The 24,893-nt window shown below is 49.2% G+C and overlaps 1 protein-coding gene across 3 annotated transcripts in view; it reads right to left on the bottom strand.

The window, feature by feature from the left end:
* LOC139056185 (EGFR adapter protein-like) overlaps window positions 1–24,893 on the bottom strand; it is a 259,948-nt gene that overhangs the window by 192,850 nt on the left and 42,205 nt on the right. For all 3 annotated transcript variants that reach the window (XM_070534198.1, XM_070534197.1, XM_070534199.1), the window contains exon 2: window positions 21,336–21,416. In XM_070534198.1, the coding sequence (XP_070390299.1) occupies window positions 21,336–21,416 (81 nt within the window). The remainder of the gene's footprint in view (window positions 1–21,335; window positions 21,417–24,893) is intronic.

Here is a 24,893-nt window from a genome sequence, read left to right as displayed (position 1 = left end):
AGTGCATTCCTCGTAGCAGCTTATACGCTACCTATAAACATTATGAGGTTTTACGTGCCAAAACCACTTTCTGATTGTGAAGCACGCCGTAGTGGAGGACGCCGGAAATTTCGACCACCTGGGGTTCTTCAACGCGCACCTTAGTCTAAGTACACGGGTGTTTTCGCATTTAGAGGTATTTGAAACCACGATGCAATCGTCAAGTGTCTGCGGATACGTCAGTTGAGATCTTGTGCTGCGTAGCCGGTAACACAAATTCTCCAGGTGGGTTCGCAGGAACTCGGAAATGTCTTAGTGCACAAGTCGCGTCGGCGTTGTCTCCCCGAGATAAAAAAACAAAACAAATGAGGAATTTCTGCCACGTACAAAGTGTGGTGGTCGCCTGAAACCGCGCTCTATGGGAAGGACTAGAAAATTTGGGACGGGGGGAGGAGGGGGAATGGGGAAGACTAAGTTAATTTTGGCCACGTGTAGAGCTTCCTAACGTGCACCTAAATCTCACTGTTCAAGCCTCTTTCTTTGCATTCCATATTTTTTTTTTTTGCATGCGACCCTCGACCTATTGACAACCACTGAATCACAGCGGTGGATATATATCTACATAAAACAACAACAAACGGAGACAACGCGTCGCCTGTACTCACCGTTCGCCTAGCCAACGAAGGTTGCCAAGGGAAGCGGCCCCGTCAGTCAAGTCGCTCGCCGGGCGCTTTCAAAGCTCGTCCTCCGTCGCCCGTCAACCGCCGCACAAAACACGCGCCTTCGAGCGTCGCCAAGCGCCGGCGCCGTCGCAACAGACTCACGTGACAGGACACGCGCGAGAGTCCCGCACTGTCGTTGGATGCGCTGCGAAACGTGACGCGACCAGAGACTCGGAAGAAGGAAAAAAAGAACGAAAGAGAAAAAGAGTCAAGCACGCCTCGCCGTGCGAGGTCGTCCGGCGCGCAACCTCGTGCTTACAGCAATCCACCGCTCGCAATACGAGCGCTGGCGCGCGCCCTGTCACCGCTGGGGCCGTCGGCCGCCAACTGACTACTCGTTCCCTCCGTGCGATCGGCCGGGTCGAAAGCCCCGACCACGCGAGCGCGCGCGCGCCACGCGCCTCGTGCGCGGCTAGGAAGACGACGGCCTCCGAGATCGGAGAGGTGGCGCGCCGCGGTTTTCTTCGAACCCCGAGCGAACCCGGCGGCGCTGCGTCGAAAGTCTCGGAGGCCGTGATTCCGGAGGAGGAGGAGGAGGAGGTTCGGCGCTGGCGTCGCTGTAGCTTTTTTGCCGCCACCTACGCGCCTTGTTTTCGCAAACTGAAATGAGCGCGCGAACGAGCTCCTCGGGTGCACGAGGACCACGTTGAGCTAGTCCGTGCATGAGTAAGTGGAGAGAATTTAATGAAGCGCGAAGACGCAATTGCGAAAAAACAACAACAAGAATAAGAGGAACCGAGGGGTTCGTTCTTTTTTAAATCATTATTATTGTTCTTTACAGCCAGACGAAGCCAACGGACAACGAAGGAAAGCGCACGATAACTTTTGTAGAGTGCTACGTTGGCCTAGTTACGGTGCGTAATTATGTGCACATGACGAGTGAGCTTTGGACTTCCGGGCACTGCCGCCCAAGCCAAAACCGAAGGCTTTGGCAAGCCGACATACGTGTATACGAACGATCCTTAAGTATAAAGCATTATTACTATATACTATCGGTGCCGTGAACCCACAGTATACATGCGGCTCTGTGCGCACAACACGCACTATCTGCGCGGAAGCGGAGGAAGGACGCAGCATGCGTTTACGAACGAGTTTCACAAGATGTAATCATGTGTTCGCGAATATCACGAAAACGTCTTACTTTTAAATGCTACAAATTTGCGTTCAAGTAAATTTAATGGTGAGCTGCGGAGAGCATTTACATGTTTCCCATGGCGTTTCACAATGGCGAGGATACGTACGAAAGCTATAGATCTTTCTTTTTAACTATATTTCACTTATCCGCGTTCAGTGCCAAACCAAACAGAGTGGCGTGATCGAGCAAGTTGATCAGAACACAACTCGCCCGATGTTCGTCGTCTCAGCTTCACGAAGACGGAAAGCAAATAGAAATAACAGCGGTCAAGTTAAGATAACCCTTCCGTGCACTTCAAGCGTTGGGATAATTGTGCCCATGTTTACCAGCAGCTTTCCGGGCACAACAAGGTCGCGCGACCGTACATACACTGTGAACTACGACCTTCACAGCACACCTCACGAATACCCGCACGGTTCGAACTTCGCGGCGGCAACGCACAGTGGCTCATCCTGTGTTCAAAGTTGACGAAAAAAAAAAAAATACTACGGCAAACTGTTGAAGTGACCTGTGTAAATTAATGTTTAAACCTAAGCCAAGACTTTGGTGATCGTGACTGCTGCTGCATTTGGGGAATAGGCATTATACGCTGAAACATAAAAAAAAATATATTTTAAGGAAGTAAGGAAAGGTTTACGTTTCCGATGGTTGGCTCATTCTTCGGTTTCCCCGCACAACAAACAGCCCGATGTCTCAAACACTATATGCACACAAGCGCGTTCACGCTTCTCTTCCTGCCAACGCAGAGCATACCCCTCTTTCAGGTATGCTTTTGTGGTATGCTTTTGAGGTATGCTCTTGAGGTATGCTTTTGAGGTATGCCATAGGATCGCTGAGGCATAACACGCCATTTTCCATTTGACCAAAGATGCAGGAATGAAACGAGCGAATAGCAGTCAGCCGTAAAACACTATCGCGTCGTCGTGCTTGTCACTGCACCCCCCCCCCCCTTTTTTTTACTTCTTCGCGTCATTCTTCTCTCGAGAAACATCGAACCTTTGCCTTCGTCCTCATCACATGGCAACGTCGACGCCTCGTCGACCGCCCTTTGCATGCCGTAATACATTCTCCACTCTTCAAAGTGAATGGCGGTGTAAATCGGCCCGTGAGTGGCACGCTAACACACACAACAAGAAAGGCGTAAGAGTGTGAATTATAGACGTATTTACACTTTTATTCGCTTTTAAAGGTGTAATACATTACGGTGTGGGACCGGTTTAGTGCGTAAAGCACTGCGTAACATAACATAACACGCCATGAGCATCGCGCGACATTAAAGTTGTGACCTTTGCGGATCATAAAAGGCAAACATTTCGCGAGATTACCCGTTACATAGAATGAGAATAAGGGCGATATACACGCATCGCGCTTGGTTTTATAGGATTCAGTCAACGGCTTCTAGAAAGCTTCGTTCATATTACCGCATAATCCAACGTGTGCGTTGGATCAGCGTGATTTTTTTTTTTATGCAGACGCTTTGCGATAGCTACAGGCAAGGCGGCGGCGTAAACACCGACCGGTATGGCATATCGAATTCAGTCGAACGCGAAACTAAACCAATTTTAATGTATGCGCGGCATAAAGCCCAAATGCAGCAGTTAGAGTTGTGTGGCTCACTGGATGCACGGGGACAGAATGAACGAACGAAGATATACTATACGTACGGGCTCGTATACATATAGGGCACGTTTTCCGCGCGCCCTGTTTGATCCAGGCCGCGTGGGCCAATCCGTGACAGAGCGCGGCTATAAAGAGGCTCGAATTAGCCCGAAACGCACGCTTTCCCGGATATCAGAAAGACGGGGCGGCACTCTCTATTAGGAGAGAAGGGTATACAGTCGTTGGCTTACATGTGCGCGATAAGGTTGAGCCTGCGTCGTACCCGCGGACCTCTGCGGGCAACAACGATGTTAGGGACCAGCGCTTCCCCCGGCGAGCGAAATATAACGGCTCGTCGTCCCCAATTTAACGACACCACTTACAGCACCCGGGAGGAAGAACACACACACACGCACACACACACACACACACAATATATATATATATATATATATATATATATATATATATATATATATATATATAGAGAGAGAGAGAGAGAGAGAGAGAGAGAGAGAGAGAGAGAGAGTCTAGACAATAAACGCGAGAAGAAAAGCAAGTGCTACTTCTGCGCAATATGGTGTCCCATTTCCCGGCTGCGCCTCGCTGCTGTTACGTGTTCGCTGACGCCGCGACCATGGTCACGAGGTCGGACGGCGGTCCAACAAGGGCTTACTGGAGATCGTTTGTGTATTAACTGCAGTCGGAGGAAACCATAACGGTTTCTTTTTCCCCTAACACCGTTCGCGGGTCCTCGCGAGCTTCCCGTAACATGAACGAAGCAGTTCCGAGAAAGGCTTTCTTTCTTTTTTTTTTCGTAAACAATTACTGTCGGAAAACCTCGTTGTAGGAGTTATGTGCACGGCGTGCATTTAGTGACCATCCTTTGCAGTCTACGGCGACGCATTATTTATTTTTTTTTCGACTCGAGTTTTTTTTTTTCAGCGATTTAGTTGGAGACGGTTAACACAGAGATGCCTTTCTTCGGCTCTTCGCCCCACTTTGCCTTGGACGGTTGTTCGGCAGAGCAAGTCGGTTGGACCGACCCTACCCTGTTAGACAAGAGCAGTCAGAAGCGATGTCGCGCTTGCCCGGTCCTGGTAACCAGTGCACGACATGTATAAACGGCTGCGACAGGGACATCAGCGGCGACAGCTACAAATACGAACGGCATAGCAACGGCACATTCAATCGCAAAAACCGCACGCGGGGTGAAAAGACGCGCCACACAGTGATTTGCAACGCGAACGGGAAGACGCGCCGCCGACTCAAACGCGATCGAATATAACCCCCCCCCCCCCCCTTCACGCCGACCGGAAGTTTTGTCAGTGACGCCTCCGAATCGCATCTGCGGGGCCGATATATGGGCCGTGGCTTGCGAGGTACAAAAAAAAAGTTAAATCATGGGGTTTTACGTGCCAAAACCACTTTCTGATCATGAGGCACGCCGTATAGTGGGGGACTCCGGAAATTTCGACCACCTGGGGTTCTTTAACGTGCACCTAAAGCTAAGTAGACGGGTGTTTTCGCATTTCGCCCCCATCGAAATGCGGCCGCCGTGGCCGGGATTAGATCCCGCGACCTCGTGCTCAGCAGCCCAACACCATAGCCACTGAGCAACCGCGGGGGGTACTTGCGAGGTAGAGACGCCAAACCACGCGAACCGTGGAATTTGCCCCGTACGAGAGAGAGAGAGAGAGAGAGAGAGAGAGAGAGCTTGACGAGGAAAGAGCGCTAACTCGGGTTAAAGAAAGAGAGAGAGAAGAACAACTAAGGAAAATTTAAAAAATAAAGAAAAATAATGGCAGGAGCGAAACGGAAAATAAGACGACTGGCAAAACGGCCTTGCGTCTTTGGTCGCGCGGCGGCGCGGCGACGACAAATGAGAAATTCCGAGCTCGTCGTCTATACGCGGCTCCCACGCCCTTGCGAGAACCGCGCCAAACGCGGGGAGGAACGCCGGCGGCTGCACCCTTTTACGCTGTTTAGTTTATTTCGCGTCTTATTTGTTTTTACGCGTTTATTTCGTTAGCTTATTTCGTTATCCTTTAATTTCTCACTGAGGACACGCGCTCTGCATGCAAGGCGTGCGAGTATGTGTGCGCGGAAGTCTGACGGAAAACCGGAAAAGACAAAAAAACGAAAAAAAAAACAAGAACTTTGCGTCGAAATGAGGGAGTTCACCAACCGGTTGCGCAGGCCTGCGCAGTGCGCACATACGTTTCCGTCTGGGATAGTTACGTGCAGCACGTTAGGCTGGCCGACGGTTTCTAAATGCGCGCTCTACCTCTACTGCCCGCAATTATGTTGGACCACCGCGGGGACGGTCCCCGAGACCTTTGCTTTTTCCCAGCCTCACATGGAAACAGCATCACCAGAGAAAGAAAGAAAGAAAGAAAGAAAGAAAGAAAGAAAGAAAGAAAGAAAGAAAGAAATCGTTGGGAGGGAACTAACACGCATAAGGAAAAGGGCGAAAAGGTCAACCATGAAAGAGCAGGCATATATATTTTTGGCAGCTTAACACCGCCGTAAGATATGTGGCGAAGGATTGAAAATAAAAGAGGAAAATTGTATGTGAAACGCGTAGTAAAAAACAGAGCGGGTGACGGTTCGAACGCATGCACCTGTTCGTGCATCGCTCAACCAATGTGATAAACGTTCAAGAAGAAGATGAAGCGAAATATTCGCGCGGATAAATGCGCGCACGCTAACGCGATGCTGCGGTGCGTCAGGCAGCTTTAGCGGTGGAAAAAAAAAAAAAAGCTGCACGAAGCGGCGAAATGAACGTGCAGCGGTCTGCATACGCTTGCTTCCCTTTTCCGCTGGACGACAGCATATACGGCTTAAGCCTGCAGCAGTTAACTGCACGGAACTAGTGAGACAGAATTCGGCATACCGCGTGTGGGCAGGTTTGATGCGTGCTGAACTATATAGTCGGGTTGCACGGAAGCAGACCCTCCTGTGGCTACATGCGAGCGAATTCTTAATCTCGTACGCGGGGCGACTTTATAAGGTGGAATAAAGAAGATTGGCGAAAAGAAGGTTCGCTTGTATTTACGGTGGTGTAGGGGACATAAATTTAAGGGAAAAGGACGGCAATCAATGTGCATGCCTCAGAGAAAGTGGACGGTGATAGCCGAAGGCCACCCCTAAGGTTCATGCATATGCTTTACGTGTGGGCGGACGGGCCACTCACTCGCTCGCTCGCTCGCTCGCTCACTCACTCACTCACTCACTCACTCACTCACTCACTCACTCACTCACTCACTCACTCACTCACTCACTCACTCACTCACTCACTCACTCACTCACTCACTCACTCACTCACTCACTCACTCACTCAATCGATGCAGACGTACGTTTGGAGGCTTCCTAATGGGTGTGTGAATGATTTCTTCGTTCACTTGCATTTACATACGAGCTCGGGTGCCTTTCGTTCTTGTGGTTTTTTTTTTCTGGCTTAGCAAGCTTTTTCTCAAGCGAAGCGGGGCTTCATTTAGTACCGCGGAAAGGTTAATTTATTTATGCTGATCAAATTATTCTATGTTTAATGACTCCTAAAACGTGAGCCTGTGCTCTTGCCCAGTATCCGTTCATGATAAGCTAGAGAAAAACGCCACCTCGAGAGTCCCGCAAGAAGTTCCCATGACGTTCTATATTTTTCACGGAGCCAATTAATTCTCGGCGATACAGTTATTCGTTTACTAATAAACAAAAAATGCATCGCATTCGGACGCAAGCGAAACAAAGTACCTGGAAACTGTCAGCCCCCTTTCTCGCCCTAAGGGCACATTCACACCGGCGACTTGAGGAGGTCGCGCGACCATTTGCGACTCGCAATCAAAAATTCACACCGGCGACTTGAGGAGGTCGCGCGACCATTTGCGACTCGCAATCAAAAAGCGACCGAAGGCGACTGATGTTCACACCGGCAAGCCCGGCTGAGCGCGACCCGCAAGTCGCAATCCCGGAGATTATCGTTCTCAGCGAGAACTCTCGGAATCAACGCGGAATTTGAATGCGACGCCGGAGGATGCCGGATGTAGACACACGAAAGATCACTTCCGGTGCGCCGCTGATTGGTTTATCAGTTTTGCGACCACGGTCGCGCGACTGAAAAATCGCACACAGAGCGACTCGCCGAAAATGGTCGCTTTTCGAGAAAGGCGACCGTTTGCGACCATTTGCGACTGGTCGCAAAGCGCCCAACTTGGTCCCGCGACCTCCTCAAGTCGCCGGTGTGAATGTGCCCTAAGAACGCACAAAATTCGCAACAATATTCCGAAGCTTGTGACATCACAATGACTTGTTCGGCGCCTTTCTGGCGCGATATATAAAGAAGGAGCGCTTGACCGTTGTTGCTTCAGCTAACAATCAACATTCGTCCGACAAACACAAAGCAAACAAACGTTATGTGAGACCACTGCAACATCCTAATCTGAATTAGCGCTCTTGACATCTTATTAAGCGTTTACTTCTCCGATGAAGCATCGTACGCTCCTATTCGCACTCGTCACGTTCGTGACACGTCTTCGTCGCCGCCATCGTTGTACTCGCAGGAGGCGCGACAGACGTTCACTTTCTCGCGCGACCAGAGCTAGTCGACTCTTCGTGCCAATATCTCATTACTTACGCTGTTGTCAATAACGACGACAAAACGATCCTGTCACTCCTCTTCCTTAACGTTCTTGCAGGAGAAACAGCACAACGTGTTATACGTCAGCCGGCACCGAGCGTCGAAGCCCGCGTCAACTTAAAGCCCAAAGTCGGGAGCCCATGACAGCGATTGCTTAAGGAAAGAACGCGGTGGAATCGTCTCCCTTCCAAAGGCGTACGACACAAACACAACGATACCGAAGAAAACAGAACTCTAGAAGTTCTAGTCCGAACGTGCGTATAGAATGAAAGAAGCGCGGGCCAAAGCACGCCGCTATATATATATATATATATGGACTTAACTCCGCTACTGGAATCAACTTGTCCCGGAGCGACTCGTAGCCCCTTCGACTATAGCAAGGCGCGGGGTCGAATTAAAAGGCGTCACACAACACCCCTCCCCCCCCCCCCCCCCCCGCGGCGATGCGCTACCGTCATTTCCGGTCGCCGCGCGGCTCTTGCTCCGGGACGCGCAGGCTTCACTGCACGACGGCAGGCGGTCAATTGCCCCGCTCTACACGGGGCAGTTGCGTGCAGCGTTACGGAGCCTGCTGCTAGCGCGCCGAGACGCGTGCGCGACGCAGCCGTCCCAACACGAACGATCTTACGACTGCGGCGACTTCGGTGCAAGCCGAACGATGCACGCGCGGTCTCCCGAAAGAAAGAAGCAGCATTTGATGCGCGGCGCAGTAACGAGCGAAAAAGACAAGCACACGGAAGCAAAACGTTGCGCTTGCGTTTCTAACATGCATGTTTACTGAATCAAGAGATATGACGGAGCGGGTGTAGAAGAGAAATTTTGTGCACGGTCGAAATGAGCAGAAAACGAAAGGAAAACATTGAGAGATGGTAACGCGACCTCCTCGTCATCATGACCATCTTCTTCTTCGCCAATTCCTTCCTCTTCTTCTTCTTCTACTACTACTACTTTGAGTATGCAAATACATTTAGCGACGTGCAGATGTCGAAAACCAGCAGTTATATATAACAAGGTGAACTGGAGGCTGAAATAAGTCAAAATAGTTTCGTTTTTTTGGATCCTGTGGAAAAGGGGAATGTTACAGGCCTTATACATACAGCCCCCACGGCTGAACTACCGGAAGCTCCTATCTCATACTTTTATCCACAGTTCACAATTATCGGCACATGAAGACGTCTTTTTTGCAGTGCAGGCTTATTAGTTTTTCGGTCTCAAAAAAATAGTGCACGTCGTGTGTTTTTTTTACCAGCTATAGTATAGCATCGATGAATGCGCGCACTCAAGCATCAGCCCCTCGGTCTATAGTCGGTTTATGCGTCATAAGAACACGCTTAATGGAGCCGCTTAATATGCGCGACGAACGTTTACAACACCCGTATAGCTGCGTTCGATGATAGCCTACAAGCGCTTTTATCACGCGTGTTTCAGAAACAGCGTTCAGTAGACCCCCGTATTTAGCAAACTCTGGACTGCTGCGGCCCTTCGCTGCCGTGCACAGGCGAAACGGCAACTCATGCTGCCGTGACGTCTTCGAGAGCACATTTCGACCGCTCGTCTTTCGTAGTCAAGCATGACGACTACGTGTCCGCTGTACACTTGCGCAATGTTTACCACTCCATATGTGCTCTCTCTCTCTCTCTCTCTCTCTCTCTCTCTCTCTCTCTCTCTATATATATATATATATATATATATATATATATATATATATATATATATATATATATATATATATATATATATATATATATATATATATGTTTTGTTGGAAGCAGGGTTCGTTATTGTTCATCGTTTCGTTTTCCAGTGCTTGTGTATATCTATGTAGCTGTATTTGCGTATAACTGGCGAACGGTGAGGTTAACATTAAACATTACATTACTTTCAAATTGCGACCTACATGTGCGGCGCAGAAACATTGCACGAGACTACGCAACGACATCAAAGACAATTACGCACAGAATCCATAGTTGTATAGCATTTCATTAACTACTTAACGAATCCTTCGCTTCACACAGACTCCAACATGTGCATAGAATGAGTATTTATCTTTAATTAATTAATAATTATATTATTTATTTTCTTTCTTTATTTATCTACTGCTGATACCGTCCCGAAAGTCGATCGAAATTGGTAAGTACTGCACCGAACTATAGTGCGGTCGTAGCGCGGGCGCATTGCAGGCAAGCTGCAGCTCCGGCAGGCGGAATAGAGCGACTCGGTGGCCGGGAGCCCCCTTTAAGCTGAAAACCCTTTCCGCTTCTCGCCGTTTCCATTTCCTGATTCGGCAACCCAACCATCGTCGCGACGACTTTCGCCCGCTCTTTTGTTCAACCGATCGCGTTGTTCGCTCGACCGTCGGACGCTTCGTATCATTGTTCGGGACGCGTCACCACAGGCTATGTATGCGCTGTGTGTCAGGGTTCTGGCTACACCCACCCACCCGCGCAGAGGCGCTGCGGGGTGCGGGGGCGCGTGAATTTAATGCGAAAGAACGGCACTGCGACAATGGGTGTCGGCGAAGAAAAAACTGAAAACAAACAAACGAGAAATTACAGGGACACCGCAAAATTCATACGACATATGCGGGAGGAAGCTGGGCGAAACGCTGTACGTGTAAAGTTGGGCCCGACAATGAAGACCCACTGAAAAGAAAGCTGCCACGTTCTTGATTATTTATTTTTTCTTATGTTTTTCGAAAGTTTGTCAACATATTTTATTGCGACAAGTTTGTGAAGAATAAAAAGGAAAGGGAGGAAGAAAGAAACAGGAAGAGACGTTTGATCATCGGCCTTTAGCTGTGAAGAGATTGGACGGACACTACCCTAACAGAAATTATACGTTACATTTCAACTGCATGCATCTCAGCAACAAGCTTCTAAAGGCCACAAAAAGATAAATAGAAGTAATACCGAATTCGCATTTGGTACGAGTTATGTAATGGTAAAGAGGCATCTAGGCTAAATCTACTCGGACTGCTCAAGCATCTATTTTTTTTTCTCTTTGTTTAATGTCATGACGCCACTTTACTATTAGGGGAAGGGGTTGGTTAGTAGCAGAGCGAACTAAGGTTAAAGCTTACAGCTTTGAATCAGCAGCGCTATGTACACGCCAAATCGAAGTCACGGATCTCAAGGCATTTCCGCATCTTTGGGCCGCCTTGGCCCACCAAAGGTTTTCAAAATTCTATTAAAGACGCACTGATGTATCGTTCGTTGTCGATTAACCAGTTGCCTGTACCCGAGTGGCACCTATCAAAATGTGTGACGTAACGACGGATTACTACGGCAACTTCAAGGTGGCATCGCTGACCTCTTAATGGAACACTAAAGAGAAAAAATAAATTGAACTGTATTAGTACATAAACGGTGCACAAATCCAAGCCCCAGTGACGGTTGCCCCTGAAAAACAGAAAGAGATCTCGAAGGCGAGGCTCTTGCGGACTGCATGTGCCGGAAGTGATTGCGGAGCCAGAAACCCGTCATGGCCGCCATGTATTAGACCCCCCCCCCCCCGCCCCATTACGCCTCTAGAATATCACAAAAGAAACTCCGTGACAGGAGGCCCGATAAGCACCAGCTCGCAGTGAAGTCATAAATGTGCATGGTGTCTGTTCAGGCCGATATATTTTGTTTATATTTAATTTTCATTGGCACGGATGGAATACGTCGTATTCTACGAAGGCAAATATTAGACTTAAGAGATCATAAGAGTACTTTTACTGCACCACAGCTGCCTAAACACGAGAAAGTACATTAAAATCCGTGACCTCACGCAAACGTACCGGCGTTAATGTCTCGGCGCGAAAATTTACAAAAGAAAAGGTAAAAGTTTGGACCTGTCTCTTCCAGTAATCAACCACTTGCCGAGAAATTAACAGAAATATATTTTGAAAGAACACCACTGAAAACTATCATTCAGCGTTTCCTGAAGATGTTTACGCGGAGCTACGTAGTACCGCATTCGATAATTTCGTTGCAGAAACGAACTATTTCGAAAACTATTTTTCGCTTTCTTTTGTTTTTGTTTTTGTTTTTTCAATGCGTGCGAATGAGGCGAAGAACTGAATATGAGCCTCGAGCTGTATATTTCGCTGCATTGCAGCGCTGCAATGCAGCGCTGCATTGGCTGCGCTGTCACGACGTGGACATAGCCGGGGCCCGCCATTGCACGACAGTTTCGCGTGGAGTTGCAACTTGGCCGACAACCACCGTCACGAGGCGGTTTGCGGTTGCGTCGAGCTTTGCACAACGACGACCTTCAGTCGCGCTGCGTGGACAGCACGACACCGCCCCGTCTGTCCGGCTGTGCGAGAAAACAAGCAAAAAAAAAAAAAAGGAACGCATTGCGCTGAAGAGGAGACGGCCCCTGGGCTTGCACAGGGGTCGTGGGGGCGCGTGCGCTTCGTTCGGGCAGTTGCGAAATAGCGCGCACGCTGTAAAGAGTCGAGCGCTTCTACAGCGAATACCTCTATACAACGAAATAACCCGCGTAACGAATGATTAATTCTGTCCCGGTTCCACTGTGAGCTGTGCGGTGCGGCGACATTTACAACGAAGTGATCGGTATAACGAACGATTTCGGAGGCCCCGACCTATTCGTTATAACGGCGTTCGACTGAAGCTTCTTATCCTCGCCTGCTAAAACGCGTTGTTATTTGCCTATATTAAAGCGAACGGCTTACTTTGGCTCTTTCACCCGTTTTCGTCGTGAACGGGTCGGACTTTCGCGACCGATACAACGGCGCCGATGCTAAGCGCGCGCGCTCTCACGCAACCGTGTTTCGAAACCCGACGCCTATGACGTGTTTCCGGCTCCGGAAATCGCTTCCGCCGCACTCAACCGGCAAAAGCGTGGCCTTTGAGATCTGAATAATAAATCCAGAGGGCGCCACCCCACAGGGCGTTGGGTGTGGTCACCGTCCATTATAGCCCTTTGAGACGCACGCTCTGTCGCGCGAGAGCTTCGGGGGCGTCTTTGAGGGTTTAAGTGGCTGCAGTGTACAGCACCCGGGGAAGCACAGTCCTCCTCCTCTCTCACCACGCTCTCCTCCTACGGCGGCGGCGGGAGAGGAGGATGGTAGTCCCGCTCCACCGCCGCCGTTTGCGCGGCTGGAGACAACGCGTGTGTGTGACGAACTGGCTTATACGCATGGCTTCAAGTGGGCCGGTTTCCGGCTCTGTTCACCCCATAACTACAGAATGAGGCAACAAACGCTGCACAAATATCTCCAGTGCAACACATGTACCTCCTCTTTAATAGTATTATGCCACCCCGCTTTGTCTACGGACTGCAGTATGTTCTAAATAAAATGAGAATAAATAAAATCATTCCTTCTATGAGGCGAACGGCTTTCTATAGAAGCACATACAACTATTTCGCTTGACTATGGCAATCATCACCCGCCGTGGTTGCTCAGTGGCTATGGTGTCTCAGAGGGCCGCGTATCGAAAACAAAACAAAAAAAAACGTATTGTAAGCCAGTACCGGCGCGTTCCTTACAAGAACGGGCGCGTTCAGCCAAGGCACCGTACAACTTTGCCGTTTCCGTGTATGTATTTCTAGGCAAATATCTGGTTTTCTTGAACTTATTTAGCTAATAAGCATGGTTGGGATAAAAGGAGCAAGCAGGCAATGAAGTTCGTTAAGAAAATTTTCGGAACAGTTATTTCTGCAACATATCTATAAGTGTACTTCGCAAATTCATGCAAATTACTTTGAGGAGCTGTGAAGGTTCAGTAAGGTAGCAAGCACGATCTGCTGCTGGGCTCACTTGGCTCCAATGACGCCGTCGGGACTGAAAGCCACTTTGATTATTCTTTCTACTCGTGATCGGTTCCAATGACGCAATCCGGTACTACATTCAGTTGTCTTCTAATCGTATTGCATATTTGAGTGAAACTTTGAAGTAATTCTGGTCCGCCTGTTACAGCGTGATCAGTGTCCTGTGCGTGAGCTCGCCTGCGATTACCCTGACACAAAAATTCGTTACATGTTACCGGTCGCGCACTTACGTCGCGGACCACAAGCGTTAAATGCACCTGCAATATGCTCTTCGGCCGTGGCATATTGTCGCCGCATACAACAGGTATGTCCTGATGCAGACGTCCTCAAAAACCGTGTTGCAGATACTACGTATTGCTTCCTCCAGTTTCGCCAGCACGCATCGCACGTTCCAATAATGTGTCGTGGCATGCAACAGCGGCGTCATTTCTACCTGGCCACCTACGAGACTTCATGTGGCGTCCAGGGTGGCAAGTGCTGTAGGTGTTGGAGGACGGACGTCGGGATGAAAACCAAAACTTGGGAGGTTTTATTTTACATTATATACAGAGAGGTGAGACTCAAGTAACCGTCGTACAGTCATTACGGGCCGGCAGCAACTCGGACGCTGCGGCCCGCGGCAAGAAGTTCGAGAGAGGTGAATAAGGGAATCAGGGAATGCTCTGGTCTCTCTGGAATGCTTCTTTTAAACCCTTCGAGGACTGGAAGTCGCGTCATGTTAGACCAATGGGAGAGTCCGCTCAGATGACGCCATTTTCAGCCAATGGTTGGCGCCCGTATCACGTTGTCACACCCGGCGGCTCTCTGCGGTCTTGCCTCGCAGACTTGCAATGCACTTCTTCTAAGGTGGAGAAGGGGGGGGGGGGGGGCGCTCATGCTCCATTGTACGAGGGCCCACCTGCTCCCAGTGGTACGGCTGCGCAGTGGTGGCAAATGCCTTCTTCAAAGGCGAAGAGGGGTGACGATTGGGCTCTATTGTCCGAGGGCCCCTTCTAATCCCGGCGGCGTACGAACTTGTTTGCAAGTGTCCTGCCTCAGGAATGTGGCACCCCTGGTTCTGCATTCCTCAATTAGCTGTGCTGCGATTCGAAGTGGTTTGGGGAACTCGAAGTAGCCTCGGGAAACGGCGCCATATCTAACAGTGCTCCCAACGCGCGACAGGCTAGAGCTGTGCGGCGTATTCCCACCTTCGCTGCGTCCAAATTGCCCCCTTCAAGAATCCAATGAACATGAACTGCTGCAATGCGTCGTTGCCAGGGTATTTTGGGGGGCCGTGCATACCGGTTTCCGTGGCCTTGAAATTAACCGTTTTATTACATCTGGTCGCTGCTCACGTGACCACTTTGCGCGACCTTTAATTGCTGCGGGGGCCTTTTGTCTGTGGCGTAACCGGTGCTAGGCAGTTGCCGTGGGACATCATCGCCGCGCTCTGTTTCCACTTAACCCGCCGTGGTTGCTCAGTGACTATGGTGTTTGGCTGCTGAGCACGAGGTCGCCGGGTCGAATCCCGGCCACGGCGGCCGCATTTCGATGGGGGCGACATGCGAAAACACCCGTGCACTTAGATTTAGGTGCACGTTAAAGAACCCCAGGTGGTCGAAATTTCCGGAGTGCCTCACTACGGCGTACCTCATTATCAGAAAGTGGTTTTGGCACGTAAAACCCCATAATTAATTAATTATGACAATCATCCTCAATGGGTTCTGCACGATTTCGTTGCTACAGCGTGAGAGCCCGTCCGTCCATCCTCTCCATGGCTCCGTCGTCGAGTGATCGTCGTCGTCGTTATTGTGACGCCCTCAGGCCACTTCGTCCTAGCGGTTGACCCTCTCCACATTGCCAAGAAAAACAGACTGCCATTCACTAGGGATCGAAATCACGACCCTGCTGCTGCCACGTGGAGTTTGGAATCGGACGCCGTGGCCAGCAGCTATGTTATTATTTTCGTTCGAGGCAATGATTATAATGTGAAAACTGGTGCACTTACAGGGACTACACGCAGCGTTGCGAGCCACATGGTCCTAACCAACGGCGGGGAAATGACCAATCCATACAAAGAAGATTAACATCATGCAAAGCAACCGTCTATCGCAATAAACACTAGAATGGAGAAGCTAAACACCTAATCGATGCTGTTCCTCCCGCCGTTTCATCGCTCAATATACATCGGGTTACCAGGTCACGATGTACTTGCAAGAGCCCGTAAAATGTCCAGCTTCTGCTTCCACAAAGACATCATTTTACAAGTTAGACAGGGAAAACTTGCCAGACAGGACATGGCTTCGGAAAACAAGATGTATTCGTTTCGTATATTGACTGTCGCCTTTGTAACGTGGCTGCAACTATTGAACACTGCTTTGTTAACTACCCGCCGTGGTTGCTCAGTGGCTATGGTGTTGGGCTGCTGAGCACGAGGTCGCGGGATCGAATCCCGGCCATGGCGGCCGCATTTCGATGGGGGCGAAATGCGAAAACACCCGTGTGCTTAGATTTAGGTGCACGTTAAAGAACCCCAGGTGGTCAAAATTTCCGGAGTCCTCCACTACGGCGTGCCTCATAATCAGAAAGTGGTTTTGGCACGTAAAACCCCAAATATTATTATTATGCTTTGTTAACTCAGCAGCAAGCAGGTACTTATTCGATTTCAACTCTCACGGCATCCAATATCTTGTTGCACCGTGTTATGACCGTGCCAATTTACACATTCTTAATCATTTTGCTGCGTATTGTTCGTGGGAAACCCGTAGGCAAAAGACCCAAATGAAGAAACTACAATAGATGCCTTAAAAGAGCACTTCAGCCAGACGATAACGCACCTGAAGGACGTTCATGACCAAATTATCGTCGGCAGGATTGCTAATCCACTTTCGACACAGGCATAAGCACCACACCAACGCGCGGTTTTGTGATTTGCGCGAGGTTTTGTGCGCCAACCATTATCTGAGCGTTAGGGCGCACTATCTCGGAAGCGACGGCCGGGCATGCAATGACGCTATAGCGCGCGATGACGGCATTGTGTGTGTCTCAAAGAAGCGTTTTTTGGGAATACTGCGGTGCCCGAAGTGAGAGCCCGCTGTAGTCGCAGTAAATGATTTCAGCGCGGAGAAGTCGCTGAAGTCTGCCGTTCCTCTCTTTCTTTCCTTCATTCTTTTATGCGAAGCATATTACTAGAGCTCAACCCAGCTCCTCAGGCGCGGCGGTGTCGCCTTCAATACCACGTGACACCGTGACGTCACGACAGAGGAGAAACTGGGCTCCAACTCGCGCCGTCGCTCGCGGCGTCGCCTTCAAGGCTGACCACGTGACACCATGACGTCACGACAGAGGAGAAACGGGGCTCCAACTCGCGCCGTCGCTCGCGGCGTCGCGGCGGTATATAAGCAGCTGCGCTTGCCTCTGCTAGACACTCACGAGGTGAGATGCCTCCTGGAGACCGAGCTGCTCGTTGGAATGAAAAGCGAAGGTTGCGGCTTGCTACAGAGACTGTTTCTAGGTGGCTTTGCTACGGCGCAGCGACTACGCGCCCCGCATCGGACGCGGTGAGCGTCGAGCAACGCAGCGTTCGGCGCGACAACGAAATGTGCGCCTGAGCCGACGCCGACGACACCGGCTTTTCTGCGACACGAGCTCCTTAACGCTGTCCCGTTAAAAAGAGCCTAGTATGCTTCGCATCCTGGGCTTAACCTTAGCTAAGCCACAGCCATTTTTTTATGCGAAGCATATTACGAGAGCTCAACCCAGCTCCTCAGGCGCGGCGGTGTCGCCTTGAAACCACGTGACACCGTGACGTCACGACAGAGGAGAAGTGGCTTTGGCTTAACTCTTGCAAGACGGGCTGGGTGGAAATCGAACCAGGGTCTCCGGAGTGTGGGACGGAGACGCTACCACTGAGCCACGAGTACGATGCTTCAAAGCGGTACAAAAGCGCCTCTAGTGAATGCGGTGTTGCCTTAGAAACGAGCTGTTTCTAAGGCGTGCGTCTCTTGCTCAGGCGCACATTTCGTTGCCGCGCCGAACGCTGCTTTGCTCGACGCTCACCGCGTCCAATGCGGGGCGCGTAGTCGCTGCCCTGTAGCCCATTGTCTTACACCCCTTGGCGGGTCGACGGGAACGCTGTCGCGTTCCACTCTTGAAGGCGAAGCAGTAATGCATGAGTTGTTTCTTCGTCTAGCCGAACCAAATATAGCCAAGCAACAGCAGTTCACCAGGCTAAACAGTGGTTCAACAACTAAAATAAAGGCTAGTATGCTTCGCATCCTGGGCTTAACCTTACCTAAGCCACAGCCATTTTTTTGTTATGGGAGCCAAACCCATACCTGCATTTCGCCTCCGACCAGCCGTAAGTTACCTTCTCGACCACTTTACTTTTTTTTTTTTGCTCTTTTCCTTATTACGCCTAAACTTCAACTCAACATAATAATTAATTTTCCCCTACATGCTTCTCTCCGTCTCCATTGTCTCTGTTATGCAGTGGCTGTCAGCGAGTCGAAAGCCACGGTCAGGAAGTTCATGCCCTCCTTTTGCCAAGCCTTGCGGGCAAACCTTGTGATTGCCCAGATAAAATTGAGCTAAATGAAAGACATATGGTTTTAACTACCACAACATTGAGCTCCTTGTGTACGCTTATGCTTCTCGCTTACATATAGTAGAAAGAAAAAGAAGCGGGCTAGCAGTTTTCTTCTGAAAGGGACATCCCAACCACCCGCTTGAAGGGAAGCAAAAAAAAAAAGGATGATTAATGAGATAAAACAGGAAAAAGAAGGGGAAGGCACACAGCAGCAGTCAGCACTGCGGGCTTCTTGCAGAGTTCACTAATTATACGTTTCGGAAAATGAATTCATAGAGCTGCGTTCGAGCAATTAAAAAAAACAAAAAAAAAACAAGGACGTTGCCGGAAACTTGTTGAGCAGCAGCACAGGGCGACTAATTTGTCGAGGGTAGGACATATAAGAGCAAGAGCTCGCCAAGCGTTTCGCTATACACACAAAACCCACACCAAACCGTACACGTAACAACTAGCCTGAACCGCCGCATTTAATTGTTCCCCGTACGAGGTGCGCTAATCCATATTACTTTGGTCGGTTACTTTCCTTTCTTTTTAGTTTTTGTTTTCATTTCTTTATTATTTTTTCAAAGATAAACGTGATTCCGTCATGCGCAGTCCTGGTGAAGAAGGCAGTGATATTTTCATGATGGGTGAACAGCGAGAGAGAGAGAGAGAGAGAGAGAGAGAGAGCAAGGAGAGAAAATGCAGGGAGGTCCACCAAGACGAGCGCCCCGTGTGCTTCCTTACACTGGGGGTAAGGGAAAGGAGAATGGAAAGAGGAAGAGAGTGAGCACCACGTGTACGTGAGAGCACACACGGGAGCGTTATAAGCTAGTGTTCCCGTATATGCTAGAATATATAGGGACACTACTATAAGCGGTCTCTCAGGCCGGTGCACTTCAAGTACTGCATTTGAGCACGAATCGCTTTTCGTGTCAAAAGAGCGCAAGGAGAAAGGAGGAAGAGGAGGAGGAAGGAACGAAGAAAGGAAGGAAGGAAGGAAGGAAGGAAGGAAGGAAGGAAGGAAGGAAGGAAGGAAGGAAGGAAAGAAAGAACGAAAGAAAGAAAGAAAGAAAGAAAGAAAGAAAGAAAGAAAGAAAGAAAGAAAGAAAGAAAGAAAGAAAGAAAGAAAGAAAGAAAGAAGCTCGCGATTTTAACCAGACATGCCTCTGGTTGGCTATCCCACACTGTGGGACGGGAAAGGGGAAATAGAAAGATGAGATCAAGAGGAGGTTGGGGGGGGGGGATGGAAAGGAAAGATGCGGCGAATTCGCGCACGCGCGCGGAGGGCTTCACCAAGTCATAGGCGTTCACAGGGGCCAAAAACGCAGGAAAGACAAAAAAAAAAATGGACATGACATGATGCGCCGTGTCAGGTCCAGCGCGCCTGTGACGTCCATTTCTTTTCTTTTATGCACAGTCCCCGTCTTTCCTGAGCCGTTCATCCGTCACACTGCAACTGTACCAATCCGCCTAACCTGCCGCCCTTGTCAGTCTACCCCGCACACCAACCAGAATGTTACGTGTGGAAAGACGCAGATGAAAGAGGCTATGTACAGGCTATTTACACTGGAGCCAGCCCGCCAGGCCGACACTCGCTCGGGCCAAGGGCACATACCCACTTCGTTGTCGTTCTCGCGGCGGCTCGTCTCTTGAGCATCGCTCGATGATATCGTAATAATATCTCAACAAGCCACAATTTGTTACAGAGCAGAGAGCAAAACAGTTTTCCTTGGCAAAGCCGACGGTCAAGCAGGTGGCGGGGAATTTTTTTTTTTTTTTCTGAAATCCTCGGCCTTACAGCTTGTCGCAGGCACACTGCCGTTATTACATAAGGTCTATGGTACACAACAACTCGTTCGACGCGACATCTAACACGCACACTGCGCTTATTAGGGAGTTTTAGAATAGGGGCCCCAAAGAGCTTTGCGGGTGTTAGCGTTGGGGCACGCAGGAGTGAAGAGTTTTAGAATAGGGCTTTGCGTTTGCGGATAGCGTCTTGGGCTGACAGCGCCACTACGGCGTCTAAAAAAAAAACGATTAAAAATAATTGAATAAAATATTCCATCTTATGATACGAACAGTAATTTTGACTTGCGTGTATTCGCGTTTAATTACAATTTAGAGGTTATTCTTCAAGCCGCAAACAATTAGTTGTGCTTAGTTTTGAGCAACAAAACCAACTTTACGTGCCTTCACCAGCCAAGCTTAGCCGTGTTAGGCCTCCGAGCCATAAAATCCACACTCTAATTCGGAATCAGCGGCGTCTAATGAATCAATCTTCATAACACACGCTAGTTGAGAGAAAGCGATATCTGCAGTCACTTCTCCTAGCTTGCGAACTTCACGCGTTACCGCGAATCGAACCCAGTTTGGTGCTAGGTGAGCCGTCGCTTCGATGGGTGCCGCCATGTTTGTTGACGCAAAGTTTTTGGGAACGCTATTTGAGCTCCCGCTAAATCGGTGAAATAGCGTTCCCAACGCAAAACCCAAACGCAGTTTGCGTCTCGCGCATGCGCAGTGGCTTCGACGCTATTTCTTTGGGGCCCCAAAACGTTTGGGGCCCCTATTCTAAAACTCCCTATTAAGGTCAAATGCAGCAGCAAAGAGGTATAACGCCGTATCACCGTGTAACTGTTACTGGGACAATTTGTTCAACAGAACGCGAAATGATTATTTATTTAATAAAAAAAAATATACGTTATAATTTTCGATCCAGCCGGTTTTCTTCACATAATTTCGCGTCCATCGTTAGACGCCCTCTGTTGGGGGTCTGTATACGACCGCAGGTAACGGCCATGCTTGAATACCGACACAAATTATCGAAAAGGCCGAGACAAGTGTAAGAAATGAAAAGAAAGAAGACCACACAGCCAGAACAAAAAATAAATAAACGATTTGGAGAAAGATCGCGGCAGTCACATCTGCCTCACTCACCCTCATGCGGAACAGCTGAGCCTCCATGAGCTCGGGCTTGACCCAGACGTCGTTGTCCGAGACGTCGAAGCTTCCCACGTACTGAAAGAGAGAGAGAAAAAAAAAGAGAAAGAGCGAAATTGAAAAAAAAGCGCGATTTTCCGAATTCCCGAATTCGAATTTCCCCAAGATACAGTGAGCGCAAAGGGGAAAACATTTCTATAAAGAGAAGGAAGGAAGGAAAAAGTGGAGAAGGAAGGCAGGGAGGTTAACCAGTTTGGCCTAACCGGTTTGCTACCCTACACATGGGAGCGGGATGGGGGGGATGAAAGATGAGAGGAGAGAGAGAGAGAGAGCACATAACACAGCAAACACATCGTCAGTTACAGTCCGTCACTCTTGCGCGGTACGCGACATCACTGTCACAGCCGCTTGTCCAAGCCCGTCTCCTTCATAAACCGAAGTAGTCCCTTCGTCGCCTTCAGCTGCGATCTCTTCTGCCGGCGATATGTGAAAATGGTTGCAACTGACAATGGTCTATCGTCCAGGTGAGCTAGAACGGACGCCATGGACTGTCTCTGAACATTATTATATTCAGGACAGTGACACAGAATGTGTTCCAGCGTCTCCTCGCAAAGACAGGCATTGCAGAGAGCGTTGTCGGCCATTCCAGAAAATATGTTAGAAACCATCGTGGACAGCGTTGTAGCTTCAAGTCGGTTGGAATTTCCGTTGAGCAGCGGCTTCGGCACGCATATTTCACCGTCCGCCCTGCCCTCCCCTCCCCTATACAATCACCCTCATCACCGCATGCCTCCTCTCGGGAGTTTGCTGAACTGGGCTGGTTGGTGCGCGTCTGGAAGGGAATCGGAACAGCGCGAAAGACGGGACGGGGCGAACACGACAGAGACAACGCTGACTAATAACCAGAGTTTACTGGCATCAACTGCAATGTATAGGAGATGAGAATGTGCGCAGAGATCACAAAAACACCAATTCATCACCGGCCACTGTTTTCGGCACGCTGTCACACGCATTCGATAAGTAGCGAATTAAGCAACTATGTAGAGACACAAAAGGCACGCCAAAACATGAATCACCAAATTTGGTATATATGAAAAAAAAATCTTCGCTTGTATCACGGGCACGTTGCTCTCTGTAGCATCCTAGGAACTTACAGTTTTCTAGAATCGGTTTAAAAACGCCTGTATGTTTTTTACAGTGTTCCGCCAAATAACTGGCATTCGAGTGTTTTTTATTATCTCTGCAGAGATTCTTCTTCAGGTAGAATGCAGTTGACATGCAGTAAACGATGGGTGTTAGCGTAAACACTGCATATATAAGTCTTCTTTACTCCCTGCCGCCTTTTGCGCCATTCGGTTGCCTTCTAAAACTCCTGTCACCTCTTCGCAAACCTCTCACCAAATCCCCTATAAAGATCCTTCACATGGGATAGGCTCAGCTTGCTACTACAAGCACTGCCTCCGGGATCGGCCCACTTTGGTCGGTGAGCGACCGACCGAACAGACGTGTCAGAACCCGCACAAGTTGCACCCATAAGAGTGCTTTCCAGTGTCTTTAACCTACCACCTTACATCCATAAACAAGAGTACTTGAGCGAACTAATACACCCATACAAAATGGCGACATTTTTTTTTAAATTGCATCCATTCTCCCAATAGGTTATTTGTCGAAATGAACGCCACGTTTTCTTCTTACAGCGATGGCTTTTATTCCAGCACCCTTCCAGCACCCTGAAATTCATTAAAAATTTAATTATGGGGTTTTACGTGCCAAAACCACTTTCTGATTATGAGGCACGTCGTAGTGGAGGACCCCGGAAATTTTGACCACCTGGGGTTCTTTAACGTGCACCTAAATCTAAGTACACGGGTGTTTGCGCATTTCGCCCCCATCGAACAGCGGCCGCCATGGCCGAGATTCGATCCCGCGACCTCGTGCTCAGCAGCCGAACACCATAGCCACTGAGCAACCACGGCGGGTCTGAAATTCATTGAACGGGTGTATACTAAGCATGTTCTACTAAGGAGCACACCCCTTCTCGAATTTTTCAATACAGGTAAGGATGCGAAAAATGGTCTTTCAACATCAAATACACCCTGGGGGGCGTTATTTTCGTTATTGTGCAGGGACGAAAGCCAAAGTAAGCTTAGCTTTCATAAATTAATTATGCGCTCGAGCGCGTTTACATTCGTTGCGGCAAGGTTTCCGAGGTACAAGTTGTAGTTTTAACGCTTGAATTTCTGTAGAGAACAGAGTTAGGCACGGGCGCATATTTGGCTGGCTACACTATAAGTATGCGCTGCCGCAATTTCTCCTCCCCTCCCTGACCCCTGATGGATGGTACGTGCCAAACGCCATGCGCTCATGTAAGTGCAAGCTTGTTAATTCGAACTTCAATAATTCGAATTTATGGAAAATTCGAACTGTACGATTTGGTCCGGCCAAGCTCCACAGAAGTCTATGTATAAAGAAGTCCGTTAATTCGAACACGAGAAGGTTCCCTCACGGATAATTCGAACTACGCTCGCATGGCGCACGGCCAGAGAAACGCGCCTACTGCCTACACACAAGGCTGTATTGCCTCCGAAACGGAGAGAACGGCGAGAGAAGGCAAAATCGGAAAAAAATCTAACCGACGCGGGGTCAGCCAGAAGGCAGTGGCGGCTGCCGCCTCTCCGTTCTACGTAACCTCCGAGACTTCTTGCCCGCTGCGAATCTCGGAGGCTTCGCAAATCTTGTACAGCTGCTAATGCTGTGCGGAGATGGCACGGCAAGCACCAAAACACAGCGAATCAAGTACGTCGCAGCTGCGCTTGCAATCAAGAACCAACGAATCAGTGCCTTCGCCACCATCACATGTTCAGCGCCTTTGTCTCGGCAGTCTTCATCAGTTGTGCACCTCTGTTTTCAGCTTAGGAGGTATCGGCCGTCGCGATTCATTGTGATGGTGTTAAGCCTCGGCTAACGTTCGTTTCATTGGACATCGGTGGTGTGGCACAGTCGGACCCAGAGCTTCGACTCGAAGATGGCGTGTGCCCGCGGCACACGCCATCACTTTTTGACTCGCCGAATTTCTGACATGCCCTACTGCTTCCAAATCGCAGTGTACTGTTGCTCTCCTTCATTTTCGTTAGTTAGAACTTTCGTTAATTCGAACTGAAGCGGCTTCCCCTTGCGGTTCGAATTAACGAGCTTTTACTGCATTTTGTCGCTTCGTAGCCTTATTGAGACGGTCTTCTTCGCCTTAGAGATTTACGACGAGCATGTGACAGCTGGCATAAGAACTCCAACAATATGAGCTTTTTTTTTCGTTACTGTGAAAATGTAGAAAGAAAGAAAGAAAGAAAGAAAGAAAGAAAGAAAGAAAGAAAGAAAGAAAGAAAGAAAGAAAGAAAGAAAGAAAGAAAGAAAGAAAGAAAGAAAGAGAGAAAACAAACTTCCCTGTTTATTATAGATGTTTCCCTTGGCTGCCAAAGATTTCCTGCACAAACAACTGCGTCCGTGTCGTGCCTTCTCGTTATAAATTATCATTATTACCACTCCTCGCGCGATCGA

This window comes from Dermacentor albipictus, chromosome 2, assembly GCF_038994185.2.
Source record: "Dermacentor albipictus isolate Rhodes 1998 colony chromosome 2, USDA_Dalb.pri_finalv2, whole genome shotgun sequence".
NCBI lineage: Eukaryota > Metazoa > Arthropoda > Arachnida > Ixodida > Ixodidae > Dermacentor > Dermacentor albipictus.
This window is presented reverse-complemented; position numbering and strand designations above follow the sequence as displayed.